Here is an 18289-nt window from a genome sequence, read left to right on the forward strand (position 1 = left end):
TCAGTTCTTGTGCCACAACTTGTGGTACAATTTGTGTCACAACTCGTCTATGTGGTGAGTTATGGTTGGTGGAGAAGTGTCCCCACATGGACCCACCATCACCCACAAGTTATGCCACTAACAATGCTCATCTTTAGTAGTGTCATCACTGTCATCATGTCTCCGTATGGCTTAATTAGCAAAAAATACTAGAGTGAGTAACATCCTTAGGACAACTTTAATTTTGGGGTGGAGCTTGTGTCGGTGAATGAGTGCATTGAACACATTGAGGTTCGGACTTGTATCCAAAACTGGACATGTCCAATCGTGTCTTAAATTTTTAGCCTTTTGTTTGTTTGTTTCGTTTTTTTTTCTTTTTTTCTTTTTTTCTTTTTTTTTCTTTTTGGGTGCTGAACATAGGTACAAACAGAAAGAAAGGAAATTACAAAAGAGGCTTCCCCTCTTAAGAGCAAAGGACTTTGTACAAATTTTTAGAACAATTCCACACCATTTGGGTGAGTTGGTACCTCCTTAAGCACGGTGCGATTTGCTTTGTGAGCACAAATAAAATTGCATGAAGGGCGACTAATCGAGTAATGCTATACCTCTACCCAAGGAATAGAGTCAACTTTTTCTTCGCGCAACCAAGCTCCAGTGATGTTACCAACTCAGTTTCTTCCCAAAGCATAATGGACTACTTTGTAATTTTTCAATGCAACATCAAAATTTGGTTTTATCCATTAAGTCGGGGAGGAGACCACACTTTTAAGACTTTTGACTCCTTTTGATATCCCTTTTAGGTTAATCGATGCTCTTGGAGAAGCCCTGTTTTTCTTTTTCCTTTTTGATAAACAGAGAAGCCCTACTTATGTCTCTTTCCAATTGGAAATGATCCACTTTATCACCTATAAATATTGATTTCTTTCCTGCCATCCATAATCATGAAAAAATGAAGCAAAAAATAGATTTTTTCTTACACTAATCCCTGTTAATCCTAGGTAGTGGCCTGGATCTATTACCAACATAACTGTTTTTTTTTTTTTTTTTTTTTTGAGAAACAACATAATTGTTAAATCGTGAATACTAACGATTTTTTTAAAAAAAATATTGTGTATCATAAGATATATAGATACCTTAAAATAAATAAAGTATTATATATGACATATAGTAATCATACCTATATAATTTTATTTTTTTAAGAAGCAATCATACACGTAAAATAAAAATTATAAAATAACTCATCCATGCTACCTTCATATTTGACCAATTAATAGAGTTATGTAATTGTTAGGCAAAATTTTTGTGGTTATAATACTTCCTCTATGAAGAATATTGATTCGAATCCCCCTTGTTGTAAGATGATGATGATGATGATAACAGCAACAGCAACAACAACAACAACAACAACAATAACTTCTATTAGTTACTAAAAGCCAAGAAATTTGTAACTCAGTGGCTCTCCTTTACGAGGAGAATCAAGATTCAAATTCATCATTCCCTATTGTTGTAATTATGGAATTATAATCAATATATATATATATATATATAAAACCGAAGCCTCTAAAGCTCCTACAGTTTTTCACGTTAGCACAATATTAAAAAAAATAAATAAATAAACGCAACCAAAAAAAAAAAAAAACTTTTCTATAAAAAAAAAACCATAAAAAAAAAAAAAAAAAAAAAAAATTTCTTAAACCTGATAAAAACCAAAAAATAAAAAAACATAAGCGCAAAACGTAAACCCACGCTCTGCCATTCCTCTCTCTTCTCTATTTCTCTACCTACTCCTTCCCCAAAACCCAACATTGAAAATCAATCCTGCCAAGAAACCATCCCCACACTATCAGGTCCGAGATAGAAAGAAGGCATCACTAACCATATGGTTTGATCCTTTGGCGATACATACAACTATGGTTTCACAGTCGGAGAGTTTTTCCGGAAGTGAAGGTGACGATGGGACCACAACAGAGCTTGAAGAGAAAATCAAATCAGACACCGCCACTGTTGGTAAATAGTTTTCTATACCATTAACATATTTTATTTTTATAATTTTCCGAATAAATGTAAATGTTTAATTTTCCGATCTGGGTATTTCATAACGTTATTGAAAAATTATCATAGTTTTTGTGTTCGGATAAAGCTATTTGTATTTGGGATATACAGTTATGTGTTAGAATTGATTAGGAATTCATAATCCTATATTATATTTTGATTAGGAATCCATAACCCTATACTATATTATATAATAAAATAGTATTTTTTTTTTAGGGATTATTTGTTACCATGCAACTCAAGGTTGAAAATTTGTATTTTTCATTCCTCTCTTCTGAATTTTTTTTTTGCTTGCTTTATAATTCTGAATTTTTATTGCTCTCTTTATAATTCTTCAGCTTTTATGGATTTAATTTTGTGAATTTTTATCTGGGTTCATGTGGCTACTGCTTAAAAACTTGATTTTAGTGTATAGTTTGGGGATTTAAATTCGAAATTCATTAGGAATTTTAAATTCTAATTCTTTGAGATTGTGTATTTGAAATTCTTTTATGATTCATATGTTAGATATTGGGATTGGTATTGATGGTGGGATAGGTTTATATTGTAGAAAACAACATTGCTCACTTTATAATTCTGAATTTTTATTGCTCTCTTTATAATTCTTCAGTTTTTATGGATTTAATTTTGTGAAATTTTATTTGGGTTCATGTGGCTACTGCTTAAAAACTTTATTTTAGTGTATAGTTTAGGGATTTAAATTCGAAATTCGTTAGGAATTTTAAATTCTAATTCTTTGAGATTGTGTATTTGAAATTCTTTTATGATTCATATGTTAGATATTGGGATTGGTATTGATGGTGAGATAGGTTTATATTGTAGAAAACAACATTTAGATAGTTTTGGTAATAGTTGATAGTATTGTACAAATGGTTTTTTTTTTTTTTGCTACACTATTGTAACAATGATTTACCATATTGATTATTAGTCTGTTGACTAGTGTCACTTTGGAGCTCTAGGGGCCTCTGTTGGCTTGCTATTGCTGTGGACTAGAAGAGTAGTAGAGAAATTTAATGGGGTTGTAGGAAATTATTCAGTTTATGTAAGTTTGGATGTGTGGATGATCTATACAAGTCGTTTGATTTTTTTAATGATTTATTTCATGGTGTGTTTGTGCATTAAGATTAGAGTTTTTTACCCTTAATAACTTCAAAGGAATCAAAGCTTTTAGAAAGTTTTATTATTTTACTTAAAAAGAGGATTCCCTCTTAAATTTGATGCAAGCCATGTGATCAAGTTCATAGAACCCTCTTAATTTTGATCAAGAGTGTATGTCAATTGTTTACGAAGTGAAACAACTACTATTGATAATGGTTTCAACAGATTAATGGTTTGAATTTTTTATGATTCATATGTTAGATATTGGGATTGGTATTGATGGTGAGATAGGTTTATATTGTAGAAAACAACATTTAGATAGTTTTGGTAATAGTTGATAGTATTGTACAAATGTTTTTTTTTTTTGGCTGCACTATTGTAACAATGATTTACCATATTGATTATTAGTTTGTGGATTGGTGTCACTTTGGAGCTTTAGGGGCCTCTGTTGGGCTGCTATTGTTGTGGACTAGAAGAGTAGTAGAGAAATTTGATGGGGCTGTGGGAAATTATTCAGTTTATGTAAATTTGGATGTGTGGATGATCAATACAAGTCGGTGTTTCAAGTGCCTATGGTCCCAATTTTGAGCATGATAGATATGTGGGTTTGGTGGAGTCTTGAAAGAGATTTTGATATGATTCTGTTTGAGAAGTAGGTTTGATTTTTTTAATGATTTATTTCATGGTGTGTTTGTGCATTAAGGTTAGAGTTTTTTACCTGTAATAACTTCAAAGGAATCAAAGCTTTTTGAAAGTTTTATTATTTTACTTAAAAAGAGGATTCCCTCTTAAATTTGATGGAAGCCATGAAATCAAGTTCATAAAACCCTCTTAATTTTGATCAAGAGTGTATGTCAATTGTTTACGAAGTGAAACAACTACTATTGATAATGGTTTCAACAGATTAAATAAATAAACATGCTTACATAAAAATTAAATAAATAAATAAGTCAATATGTAAATCTTCTGCAAAACAATTGAAGATTTCTTAAATGAACATTTATAATTATGTATGAAAAGGCTCCACATGCGAGGCTATACTAACACTAGCATATATATATATATATATATATATATAGATTGAATGGGGCTCTCTTGATTATCCTTATCTTATTGATGTAATTGAAATATTTAACTTTCTCATCATCGATGCAGAATTTCATAGTCTTCTCTTTGGTTATATTAGTCCTACCTTTGTGTTGCTTTGTTCTATTTATTTTATTTTTTATTTTTTTAAATCATTTATTTGTTTTTTTTTGTTACAATTTTATATAGTGCCGAGGTTAAGGTGTACGTGACCATATATGCAGTACAGCTAATTTCACATCATGTTTTCCTGGCTTATAGAAGGCTGAGACCTTGGGAATTGCTGAATTCTCAATACTAGGTTGCATCAGGAATAGCAGAGTTAGGGTCAAAGATACAACCTTTTCATCAAGGTAAACTTATTACACATATTTTTATTATTATTATTGTTAACAAAAAAAAAAAAAAATTAAGAACTTATTATTGTCACTATCCAGAATAATTTGTGCATCATGTATCTTAAAGAGCTTAATTGTGATCATAAATAAAACTATCTTTTTAATATATATTGGAAGACTTCTGGGTATCATGGTCATAATTTCAAACCCATTGCTAAGGATAGCTTAGTGGTTCAATAGCGCCTGGTGGTTTGTCAGCTAATTAATGCAATGAGTTTCATAAAAATCTGCACTACACTGCACTGTTTCAAACTTTCTACACTGCACTATTTCTCTTCTATTAATATTTCTTAAATGTTGGCTGAAAATTAGATTCTTATTGTTTTGCAGGTAGGGATTTGGCATTTTGTTATTTGGGTTATTGGGTAATACAACTACAAGACAAGGACAGTCAGGTATTTACCGGTCTCTTCTTTATTCAGTACTATTTCTTGCATATTTATTGGTAATATGTTTCTAGAAATAATTTGAAATTGGAATGTGATTACATATTTAAGTTTCAAGGGTTACAAGCAGATATGGACTAAAATTTCCGAAACAAAAAATATTGTGTATAAAGAAGTTTTTACTAATCTCTGAGTCAAGGAACCAACTAATAGAGGTAACATAATTTATATTGTAAAAGTCACTCATAATTGCTTTGCATTTATATTATTTATTCTTGTGTTTATCTCCCTCTCCAAATTGATTTAGCCACTTTGTTTGGAGTAGTTTCTATTTAGGTCTTTGAGTTATGTTTTTCTCTTTGCTTTTTGGTTTGTGCATTAAATATGATCAAGTTTTTTGATATTTGTATGGATTGGTTTCAGTTTAGGTCTTTAGGTTATATTTGGTTTTGATTGAGGTATTTGAGTAAAGTTGGATTTAGTTTAGTTATTTTTGTTAATTTGTTCGTATTTATCTATCTATGGTGACTGGGTTAAAACACAGAGGAGCGGATTTAAAGAACTTAAGAGAGTCTTGGTCTCTTTCGGGCACTTTGAATATTGAAATAAAGCAGGAGTTTATTTAAATCAGGTGCAATTCAAATCAGGTGGGAATGAAAAAGTAAATTAGGCATTTTCCCTTAATCTATATAAGTAGTAACATGAATCTCTGTGGAGGGAAGGCTTTTTAATTCCTTTAATAGTTTCTAGCTTTCTTTTAAGATTTTTTGTGTTAACTTATAATGATTTTTTCTGAAGGAATCTTTGCCTATATATATATATATATATATTTTTTTTTTTTTAATTATCAATATATATTTTTTGCTTCAATTTCGGAGTTTGGTGGGTTTAGACATCATCAACTATAGATTTAGATGCTCTAAAAAACACTTTTATGGTGACATGCTACATAATATTTAACAATGCTAATACTTGGTTCTCTTTTAGAATAGCATTTTGTTATTGCTTATTGGCTTTTCTTTCATATATGGCTGTTAGAGACAATTTTGTGATGCCATCTCTAATCACCTATCCTTTAGATCATATGAAACCGTATATAGTTAACATATTTCATTGCGAATCCATATAGTTTTTTTTTATAAATCCCTATAGGTTTTAAATGCTTATATTGTGATTGAGTTATATAATTTCTTGTATGTATGCAATAAATCTTTTATTTGATCATATTGTCACTCCATTCCTGAATATTTAAGAAAAAAATTAAAGCTCTATATAGTTTCTTTAAAGTGGTTTCTAAAACAATTTTACTCTTGAGGAAATTTTCTTGACGATGGGCTGTAATTGTTATAGTTGTTATTGTCTTATCAAAGTTGGTGCTAAATTTGATACAAAGAACATAGAACTGACTACAACTATGATTCTCTACCAAATTGCTTCCAAGGATATTCTCATCATTTACTATTTTCTATCTTTGACAAGCTAATTACTTTTTTGTATCTTTGTTATATTACTTTGTTTTGTTTGGGTTCAATTTTGTTGTGTTACATTTGCAGAGTAGTATTTATTCTATCGAGTATCTAAATGAAAGTTTGAATTATTATATAGACAAACAGAAAGAAAATTAAAAAGTCAAAATCAGAGTATCAAGGATGTGGGATGCAATCAACTCAAAAAATAATGAAATTATTAGTTTAGATATGATTTTAATTGATGAGCAAGTTTGTTTTTCTTTTATAGCTTTTAATATTTTTCGATCATTATATAACTTATGTATTCTATCTATATAAAACTGATGCACTTTACTTGCAGAATAATGACTATAATCTCAAGTATGGATGGGAATTCTTCAGGAGGTTCACTCTTTATCTCTCAAGGAAGTAATTGAATTCATGTTTGATTAAAGCAGATGATGCAGAAACTTAGTGTTAGTTGTATTGTGATAATTGGTAGCTATTGGCATTGTTCTAGGAATTGATGCAAAGTTTAGGATGTTTTGGTAGATATTTGGCAAATTCTTAAAAAAGGACTTATTGAATAGTGAGAAATATTAATACGGGTTGTGTTTGCTTGCTTGCTTCACGTTAATAGAAAGTTGCAGGTTTATTTAAATGTTAATAAGATGAATTGACCATCCCATATTATGAAATCAGAAGGCAATAAAATTTTATATATTAAATGCAGGAGAGTATAACTTATCGCCAACAAGTGGAACAAGAGTTCATATTAATTTGGAAATTCCTAAAACTGCTAATTTCAAAGATTAGTAAGTGCTTTGTTTTGGATTCACACTTTTTATGTATTTTAGTATTTACAGTCTCTACAATCCTATGTGTAATATCTTTATGTAATATAACGGGCTAGTGGAAAGTAACCAACCAATAGTACAAATGCCAAAACAATTTAAATCACAAGTGACAATTCAAGAAGAGATGAACATCGAACATCAACAGAAGAACCGTAAGTGAAATAACCAAAATTATGTGGACTCTGATAATGAGGTAAGAAGAAAGAAAACCTTGAACAATCACATTATGTCCTTAATATTGCTTTTTGTACTATAGACCTGCCTTTACAAAATTTAACTATAAAATTGTGAATTGATTGATATGCATTAATTAAATGAAAAATCTAAATGGAAAAGAATTTGTTTTCTAAATACAACTTAATGACTATAATTTCAAGTATGGATGGGAATTCTTCACTGTAAAGAAAGTTTTTGAATCTTTTAAAGAAATTGACAAAGCAATTCAACTTGATAAAACGACAAAAGTACGTATTCTTTAATATAACAAAATTACAAATTTAATTTTTAATTTCTATATGTTGTAATACATTTCTCAACCTATTCTATTGCTAGGCTTACATTTGTGATACTTCAAATGAATGTAACATCAACTTATCAAGTGTTGTACAACTCACACCAACATCTGTAATCAAGGAAAACAAAAGGACATATTCAGTTACTACTACGAAGCAACAAAGGAAGAAGATACAAAAAACACATTAAAGTTTTCTTTCAATTTATTTGAAATATTGATTAAGTAGTTATTTAAATTTGTGTTTCATTTATTTAATGGATAATTGAGAATGCAAAGGATTTAATTCTTCATTTTAATTTAAACTTAAGTTTGATTTCTATTTTTCATTAAGTAATTTATTGTTTCATATCAAAGATAGGAAACTATGAAACTGGAATCCAAATGAACAATCAATAAGGAAGAGAAAAAGAATAGTTTACATACTAGAAAAAGTGTAAGTTCACAAATTTTCACAAATTTTTGTCATAATTGTGATGTAGCAATGTGATTGGTGTGAAAAAAATGGTACATCCACATGTAAGTGATGGTTAACCACTCACAATCTGTTATGTCAGAGTAGTGGCAAAAAAGTTGTAAAATAATATTGTCCTAGAACTACTCTTATGACTATGATGAGATAAATTTAAATTCTTTGCTCATTGTTGGATTTTTTTTATAGTCAATAGTTTTCCCGTGCATCACACGGGTTAGCGACTAGTAATATTGATTATTAAAAATGGAGGATTTAGGAAGGGTTTCAAATTAAACCTTCACGTTTCATAAACTACAAATTAAAAACTATAATTTGGAGGCTTTCAAATTAAACCATAATGAGGTTTTGAAACTATATGTATGGTTCAATATTCAATTTCCTAAGAGAGAGTAAGAGAGAGACCGCATTATGTGACAATTGATAAAAGATTACGAGCAATTTTAGGGATACAATTTTTTCACAACTTGTTAAGTTGGAAAGTTTTGATTTGAGCAACAACAATTTTACCTGAGTCCACCATTGACACCACTTTTCTTTTCTTTTCTTTTTTTTAAAAAAAAAAAAAAAAAGATACGATAAAATTTGAACATATGACATCAACTTTATAATGATTACTCTTTATTATCATTTAGCCAAAACACTGATTGGATTCTTTTTGGTGTATGCAAGATTTAAACCTAGACCCTTTATTCAATAACAAGAGAGTTTACTAGTTGAACTAACTAGAACTCATCATTAACTCTATTTTTATTATTCACTAATCACAATAGATCATATTAACAATTGTCAAAAATATTGTGACTCTTGACTTACTTAGTAAAAAAAAAAAAACAATGAATCATTGACGATGTTGTGTGCCAACAATGAATTACTTTTTTTTAATAATCATGCCAACAATGAAAAATGATACGATATTATGGAAGTATGTCATTATTATACTCTCAGGAAATAATTACTCCCAAACAATGTAATATACAACTATGTAATGGTCTAGTTAAGGATGCAATATATATCCTTATCAAATCTCATTCCCTCTCCCTTTAGTATGTTTTTGTTTTTTGTTTTTTAAATTCTACAACTAGTTCCAACCGGTTGGCACCTTCTGGTGTTTCCTCATGGAAATACTTATTTTAGATAATCTTGAATATTGTAATTAAATCAAGATATTGTCAGCATAGTAAGAGGCTTACGCAAAAGAAACAAATAAAACGATAAAAGATGGAAAATATAATATCTTTAAAAGCTAATTTTGTCATTGTATTTTTTTTTATATAAAAAAAAAAATTGTTTCTTTGTATACACTATACAGGTCTCTCTCTCTCTCTCTCATAAACAAAATAAGGTTAGAAAAATGAGATAAATATTGAATATATATAAAGGGTATGTATTACAGTCATTAAAAAATTAGAAGAATTTGCTTCCTCCCTTGCACATGTAACCACACTTACATGTGTAACTGTGCGTTTATAATGGTGACATAAAATAAAAATGTCTATCTAACTTATGTATTAGATGCATGTAATATCTCACTCACAGTGTATAGATCCTCTTTCCTCACAGCGTGTGGCCTTCTCATACATAAGATACCACCATATTTAGTAACCATCACTCAACTTTGGAGAATGAAATGCCATATTTCATTGTTACATATATCCAAGTGGATGTTTCTTACATAAACCAATATAAAAATTCTATCTCCATCAAATAAATAAGAATCCGATTGTTTGCATCAAAAAAGAAAAGAAAAAATCCATGTTATAGGTATATTGTGCCAAGAGAACCCCAATATTAATTTATCTTTTGATAATTTGATAGTTATAATGGAAGAGGAGGGGATTGAACTAGTGCGTCTCCATTAGAAATTAATGCTATCTTTCTTAAAAATAAATAAATAAGTACCATTTTTTCTTGGCCGAGTAAGAGTTACTATGAATTTACTATTTTTATGTTTATGTGTATGTTATCTAGGCCAAATTTCTTCTTTACCCTTTTCCCTAATGAGAAGGGTGCATCATATATGTCTTTTTCCATTTTTCTTATAAAGTAGGGGGAAAAGAAGATTTAAACCTTAAACGTTAAGGTTGAAAACTCTAGGAGGTGGTAGTAGGATATATGTGTATGTGAATGTCTCAGTTGAAAATACTAAGAAGTCAATTGAGCTACAATGTACTCTTGATTGAGCTATTTTTTTATAATTCAATAATTAGAAGTTAGAGGATTCGAACTTTGGATTTTTCCGACAGAAACACTATAAAGGTGCTACCCAATTGAGCTATAAAAGTAAAACTCTTGCTAATAGAGCTAGCAAGATTTGAATATTCTTTTAAGTGTGTGTCTATATATATATATTTATGGATATGATAATGTTTCAACATATAACCTTGCTCCATGATATTTTTTTTCCAAAATTTTGACAAAATTTTGAATCTTTAAGTATAAATTAGAAACTGCAACCTAGGATTTTTATACAAGCTTTTTTTTTTTTTTTTTTTTTTTTGAGAAATTTTATACAAGCTTGTAGCGCAAAATTTGCCATATTTGGTTATATAAAAGAACACCAAAATTTGGTGGTACAACTATAAGGACCGAGGAATATGTCGGACGTTTATTTTGTTTGTTTATTGTTCTTTTAGACACACGTAACGTACTTTCCACCCCCCCTCTCGTCCCGAGATCAAATGACAATAGACATAAAGCACTCGCACAGACACTAGCATTCATTTGTCTCTGCTTTCTTTTTAGCTTTCCTTATTCCTGGATAGAAGTAGAAGCGGCCAAGCCATCACTGTTTTGGAAGAATTGTAAATGCCTACCAAGTTTTCACGTCCCTCATAAAACAATAAGCAACCAAGCGTGATTGTTAGCCTTCGTTTGACAGAGAAAAAGAAGCAAGGGAAACATATTATATAATTCAAAGACAAAGATAGTGATTCTTGGTTTCATCGTAGATATGATGAGTTGGAAATACAAGGGAGGGTTGCTTCTCATCGTCAGTGTTGTGATCATGTGGGTCACTTCTGCAGAAGTCACCCAGGTCAGTTCTCTCTCTCTCTCTCTCTCTAGTCTCTATGTTATTTATTGGTTCAGCCAGTTATGGCTGAGAAATTTTTAAGTAATGGGTGTTGATTAGAATGAGATTTTATTGCAGACTTTGATATTGTTTTGTATGTCAGATGCCTTTAGATGATTTCTGATTACTCTGGGTGGACTTTGAAGCTTAATATGAGCACTTGTCAATTAAAATGAATACATATTAATGGAATATATGGTAGTAATTGAATTCCAAATGGGATGTGAAATCCAAGTTGGCTACTGTAGAAACTTTAAGAATTCCTTGCAGACCCGATTTTTTTGTAATCCGTGGGGCATTCCCTGGCCTGTTCAGTTTTAAAGGCACACAGAAATTTTGAGTTTTTGGTTAGAATCCGCTGTTTTCATATGTTGAATTTTTTTCCTTCTAGCTGTGTTGGCTTAGTATTGTTGCAGTGTTTTCCCTGCTGGTTTTTGTTTGTTTGTTTTCTGCAGTACCCTTTTTGTTGAACTGCTTGTTGTACTTGTTTCCGAGTATTGTTCATAGTGAAGTCTGCTCATTTATCTTAAAAAAACAAAATTTATGGTAGTATTCTAGGTGGTAACTGTTGTTGCATCGTCTATGAATTAGAAATACGCAATGGTTTTGAGTGTTATGTCTAACTTATGGTAGATAAGACATTGAGAATGAAAAAATAGTTGGTTCTACCTTGCTATCGGATTCTGTAGATAAAGATTACTCCTTGACTGTCCTCTTAATATCACGATCTTCGTCTTCTCCAGTAGTTTCAGGAACGGTGGGGTGCACACTACCATCTTGCTTTGGTGGTGGGTCCCTATAACCATCAATAAGTGCATTATTTTTGTTTTTCACTTTTACTTTTGGAGCTAGTGCTTAGTGACAAACAAAGGCTCCCAAGGTTGCCAAGGAAAGTTTGATATCTTTAGTGGGGCCCCTTAATCTGATCATCTTAATTGAGGAAGTTGAACCAACACAGTACCAAAAGCATCCACAAGTACTTTACTTATACATCGTTTATTTGTTTTTTTTGGCATCTTCTGAACCAGTGTTGATTTTAGACTTATTGCTCAATGGTTTATTATTTATGACACAATGAGCTTCGTTGGGGTTGACCGTGAGTTCCACTTGTTTCTATTTAATTGGCTTTGGAATTAATATATATTATTATCCACTTTGTTTAAGCTAATGCGTCTGATTGTGTCTCTTAGAGCATCTCCAATAGGATATGGATAGCCAAAATTTGGAGAGTGAAACCAGAAAAAACAAGGAAAGAGGGCTCCAACAACCTCTCTAAAACTCAAAAAAAAAATGTCCAATGAACAGTAGCTCATTAGGTCTGATGAGCTACTATTCATTCTTCAAATCTTTTTTTCTATTATAATAATTAGGTGTTGAATAAAAAAATATTGGAAAATGTGTAGTTGTTAAAAAAATAATAAATAATGAATGAAGAAATGATATTTAAATGAGATAGAAAGTCTGTTGGAAAGTATATTTGAAAAAGTAAGTAGATAAAGGTAAAAGTCATTGTTTATTCTCCAAACAGTACAAAAATTTGTTGATTCTGCTGAAGATGCTTTTAGAACCATCATTTTTGGGCACCTGGTATTCTTCACCCGATTACCTATGTATAAAGAATGAGAGCCACACTATATTTGTACCATTTGATATTATTGAAGTTTGATTTGTTATTGCTTTATTATTTAATGACTTTGGTCCTAATGAAGCTCATTTGCAACAATATAATGTGCTTAAGATTTTAAGCAAGGATAATTGTTCTGAAGTTCTTTAAGTTATAGTAGATGCAAGGTAGAGGATTTCTGTGTCCTTGATATTTGATATGTAAAAGCCATTTTCTTCCACAAGTGAAGCAGTACATTTACTCAGTTTATGTTGCTGTGGGACTAATTACAAATTTAGTTTCTTTTGTATGATTCTCATTGTGACTGCTAGAACACCTAACTAGTATTCATGCAACAGGGTGTCTTCAGAGAATACAAGCAGCCATTTGCAGTGGCATATCTTGCAACCTCTCTATTGGTAGTTTATCTTCCAGTTGCATTCATTAAGGATTGCTTAGTAGAATTTCTGAGATGCCACCGTTGTAAAAGTGTAGATGATGCAGAAACTGTGGATGAGACCTCTATGGAACTTGATTCTACTGCAAAACAAAATGCGAAGCATAGTATTTTTGAAATTGAACATCAGGAAAAGCTAGGGAAAGAAGACTCTTGCATAGATGTTTATTCTGAGGACGTAAAACTTATAGTTTCTGAATCTGCAAAAAATATAGACACACTGAAGGATGACAAAAAGATTACTACAAAGGAAATAGCTAAATTTGGATTTTGCATTGCTCCTCTCTGGTTTTTTACTGAGGTGAGATCCTTGAATCTTCATGGAGCTTTCATTTGTATCATTTGACTTACTTCCTGGAAAAAAAAAAAAGCAATTGATTCCTTAAATGTTGTTTTTCCTTGAATCTCTTAAGAAAATAAAACTCTTGCTTGGCAGATTTAGGAATTTTTTCTAGGGTAGCCATTAAGACATTTTAATTATGCAAAATCTAATAGTCTATTATAACAAATAATGCTGCCAAACCAATGACAGTTAAAATAGTCTAATAGCCTTTTTTTTAGGGGTTTTTTTTAAAAAATTTATTTTTGTTGTTGAATGGGTTTATTGTTGAATATTTTATTCATTTGTTGTTATTTGGCCTAATCATGTTGTTGTTTAGGATATTTTTGCTGTTATTTCGGCTCATTCTTATTATTTATTTATTTTCATTTTGTTTAAGGGGCTAAGGATTATGTTTGGAGAGCCAAAATTCTTTTTGTTGAACCAAAATTCTTGGGATTTTCAAGTCAGGGTGTTCAATATATTTTTTAACAATAAACAAAATAGGTTAAGTTAAAATATAATTAGGCATATAATTTTTTTTTGCAAATCAGAACACCTTGAGCAATACATATTGCTGCCAATACTCTTGCTAACAAGCACTAGCTTACTTGGCACCTCCTCCTCTTGCAAGTGCTAGGTGGCGGATGAGATCTTGGATTAACGACCCACTAGGTGTGTGAGTAATTTACCAATAAAAAAAAAAAATACAACAACTCTTCCAGAATCATTATTCATTTTCCATGCTATTTGTTTCGGTACTTTTCTTTGTGTTATAATTTTCTAAGAATTGATTGTTCACATATCCTGTCAAACTTTTACGTGGTTAGTTGATCTGTTACATCTGGAATAAGATATTATTACTCATAATTATGTATGCACACAACTGTTATCTATTTGATAGATAATGTTCCAGGAAACTTTAGGTTATCAGCTTACAGAATGAGTAGGTATCTATCTTTTGTGAAGAAGCATAATTGAGTTTGTTTTCTGCAGTATCTAAACAATGCTGCCCTTGCACGAACAACCGTTGCCAGTACAACACTGATGTCTTCAACTTCAGGACTTTTCACTCTTTTAATTGGTGCATGTCTGGGTCAAGAATCTATAGATATCGTTAAAGTAATTGCTGTTGTTGTTAGCATGGCTGGTGTTGCCATGACCACATTGGGGAATGTATCAGCCACAGATGAATCACAGTTAAGCACACTTAAGTACGTTTCTTTTCCTTAGTTTAGTGAAATCATTCAGACCATATATGAATGTGGCTGAATGACATGCTTATATTGTTAGATATAGAGCACTGTAAGTCACACTGAGCCTATTCATGGGGAATAAGAGTTCAAGCTCCATCAAGTTTTGATTTCTAGTCTGATGATCAAAGTATGTGCAAATCTTGGATGATATATGAATTACAGAACTTTGAACCCATGTATTTTCAAAGACAATGTCACAAATAACAATTTCCATCTGAAAAAGCTGACTCTAATCTCTAACTACTTTTGTGATTTGCTCTCAAATGTAGTTGATCATTCTTAGTGTAATGTACATGGAGCTAAATGCCGGCCATACATTACATATTCTGGCACTTATTGTTTTTGGTTGACTAAGTTTTTTATTAACTTGAACTTTATAGAGCATGTTTCTTAAGCAGTGACTGATGATTGCTTTTTTGTGTTCAGAAATGGGAAGCATTCGCTTCTGGGTGATCTTTTTGCTATTCTGTCATCTATTACTTATGGACTGTTTACCGGTTGAATATCTTCTCTTTCTATTCATGGAATATTTATGTCTCTTTTGTAATGCTACATAATGATTGTCTTTGTTGCAAAACTACTAATGCAGTGCTTCTTAAGAAGTTTGCTGGAGGGGGTGGAAGGGTAGATGTGCAAAAGTTATTTGGCTCTATGGGATTATTCACGCTTGCTGCTCTTTGGTGGCTCAGTAAGGCTTGCTAGATTTTCCAAAGTCCTGTTACTGTATATGATATATTATACCTGCCAAAGAAAAAGTATATGATATGCTACAGTTCTTTTGCATGAGTTGGCTTCTGTTGAATCTGTGGCTCTTTCTAGTAAATGTTTCTGTTGGTCTCTCATCTTAGAAATAGACTATGCTATTTTCTTTTTTTCTTTGTTAATTTCCAAAGTCATTGTTATTGTTTGGAAAAGAAGATCCTTTTTAATTTTCAATGTATGTTTAATTTTACACATGCACCACATTTCTGAGAGTTTGGTACTGTAAATTTGGGGCTTGAGTTTTGTTTTTGGTAAGTAATTTGGATCTTGACTTACTAATTGTAAACAATATAGGCTCAGCACCATTCTTGTGTTTGTGTCAGTGGTTTACAGGGTAAAAATGTTATATTTAATCAGGAAACAGTATAGTTTAATGATGCTTTCAGAATATGAGGGATGATAGAATGGGGACATACTGATATACCTGTAGTTTTGAATAGCACAATATCGGCACAACAATAAACAATATGGCATAAATGAAGCAAGTTGGAGCATTTAAAAGTAGGAATGAATTGAACTACTAGGTTTAAGCTTGTTAAATAACCATTAACTAAAACTGTATGACTACCTTGCTTGTGAACCATTAGCCGTCTCTGCACATAATTGTCACCTTTAGGTGTTTCCTCTAAAATTTCAATAATCCATTTCCTTATGTGTCTTTTTCCATGATCACTCATTTATCTCACATTCTCATTAACTCCCTGCATTTTTGAGTCATAAATTATGGATGGTCATATAGCTCTCTTATTTGTCTTTTTTGTGTTTGATCCGTGGACAAGTTTGCTCCTTTAGATATTTTTTAGAATTTTGCATGCAGCATTTCTTTTCAGTATGTTGCATTCACCTTTATCACCGTTTTTACATAACCCAGATCACTATAACCGTAGTATAAATCTGAGGGAGGATCATTATTGGAAAATGAAATTAAGTGGTTTTTTTTTTTTTGGGTTGTTGAGCTTCCCCTATAATATTTGAGTATATACGTTATGTTCAAATTTAAAAAATAGAATTCAATAGAAGTTCTATCAAATGCATACTTTAACTTTGGATGATAAGCATTTGGTAGAACTGCCAATTAATATGATGTAAGATTCATGACTCTTATTGTATCCAATCTTATTTGATGAGCATCTAGAAGACTTATACAATAGGACCTGTTATCTCATTTCCATTGTTGTTATTATAAAAGATTATGCACAAATTTGAAATCAAGAAGGGGTTTGGAAGTCTCAACCATAACATTGTCTATTTTCTTTCATTTTAATCGTGCATGACATTGAATGATTAAATTTATATTCTCTATCTCAGTGTGGCCTCTTACTGCTATGGGCATTGAACCAAAGTTCAAATTCCCCACCTCTGCTAAAGTGGAAGAAGTTATTCTTATCAATGGTTTTGTTGGAAGTGTTCTCTCAGACTATCTCTGGTATGTTAGGAGAGTAACCTTTTGCCACTTCAGTTTGATGAATTTTAATGCTCTTACTCTTCTGATCAGAGTTTTATTATACTTACCAGGGCATTAGGTGTTGTTTGGACCTCACCACTTGTAGCAGCTCTAGGTGCTTCGCTTACCATCCCTCTTGCCATGATGGAGGACATGTTGATTCATGGACAGCACTATTCAATAATTTATATTATTGGTTCAGCTCAGGTAAATGATGTACATCATTATTGCTGGTACTATAGGGCCTTGGTTTTGGAATTTGTTTTTATTATATATAAGTATAGTGCTAGTGCTAGTGCTAGTGCAGTTTTTATATTGTACCCACCCTGCAGAAAAGGTTTCCATTAATTAGTGGTAGTGGAAAAACCAATCCCAAGTTTATAATAATCAATGCTAGCTACTATTGTGTATAGAAAGCAAGTTCTTGCTGGTTGCACTGGCCACTTATTTGTATATCAATTACGCATTGCAGGTATTCCTTGGCTTTGTAGTAGTTAACCTTTCAAATTGGTTCTCACAGAAGTGGTATCAGTATCAAAAACCTTGAGTTCACCAGGAAAAATATTGCTTCTCATATTCTCTCCTTGGACGTTTCTTTCTTAACTTTGATGATGCATGGCCTATGGACTGCCTTTTTTTTTGTCCGTATATTATAGGCCTTATTATGAAAGAAAAGATAATTGTTCACAAGATGCAACACAAATTCGAAATCTGGCCATCCAGTTTCTTGGCTTGATTGACGAAGACACGACTCCAAATAGAGTGGAATTGCTGCAGTGAGATGTTGTTAAAGTTTTCTTGTTCCTTGGGTTTGAAGAGACTTGTCTTTGGCCACTTATTACTCTATATGTACTCCATAAGATTTGTACTGGACTGATGCAAGGAATTATGTGTATGATGTAGCTTGATCTGCATTGCCTTAAGACTATTGCAGATTGATCGGTAATGGGAGCAAAGGTAGATAATTTACCAAGGAAAGAATGCGCAAAAGCAAATAAGTATAGAAGTTGTGAATTAGGGTGGGAGCATGGTGATAGTGGCAATGCAATCATTATCTGCTTCTCTCATAATAAAATACTTTTTATTGT

The 18289-nt window shown here is 31.4% G+C and overlaps 1 protein-coding gene across 2 annotated transcripts; it reads left to right on the forward strand.

The window, feature by feature from the left end:
- Window positions 1-10940: 10940 nt before the first annotated feature.
- On the forward strand, window positions 10941-18289 carry LOC115977127 (uncharacterized transporter C405.03c-like). Of its 2 annotated transcripts, none has more exons than XM_031098803.1 (8): window positions 10941-11324; window positions 13323-13721; window positions 14736-14953; window positions 15422-15492; window positions 15585-15683; window positions 17066-17183; window positions 17273-17408; window positions 17674-18289. In XM_031098803.1, exons 1-8 carry the CDS (start codon window positions 11241-11243, stop codon window positions 17746-17748), a joined length of 1200 nt encoding a protein of 399 aa, XP_030954663.1. In that variant the 5' UTR covers window positions 10941-11240; the 3' UTR covers window positions 17749-18289. The 2 variants fall into 2 exon arrangements, with proteins under 2 accessions (XP_030954663.1, XP_030954664.1); XM_031098804.1 differs by having other exon boundaries at window positions 14736-14938.

The sequence above is a fragment of the Quercus lobata genome, chromosome 2, assembly GCF_001633185.2.
Source record: "Quercus lobata isolate SW786 chromosome 2, ValleyOak3.0 Primary Assembly, whole genome shotgun sequence".
NCBI lineage: Eukaryota > Viridiplantae > Streptophyta > Magnoliopsida > Fagales > Fagaceae > Quercus > Quercus lobata.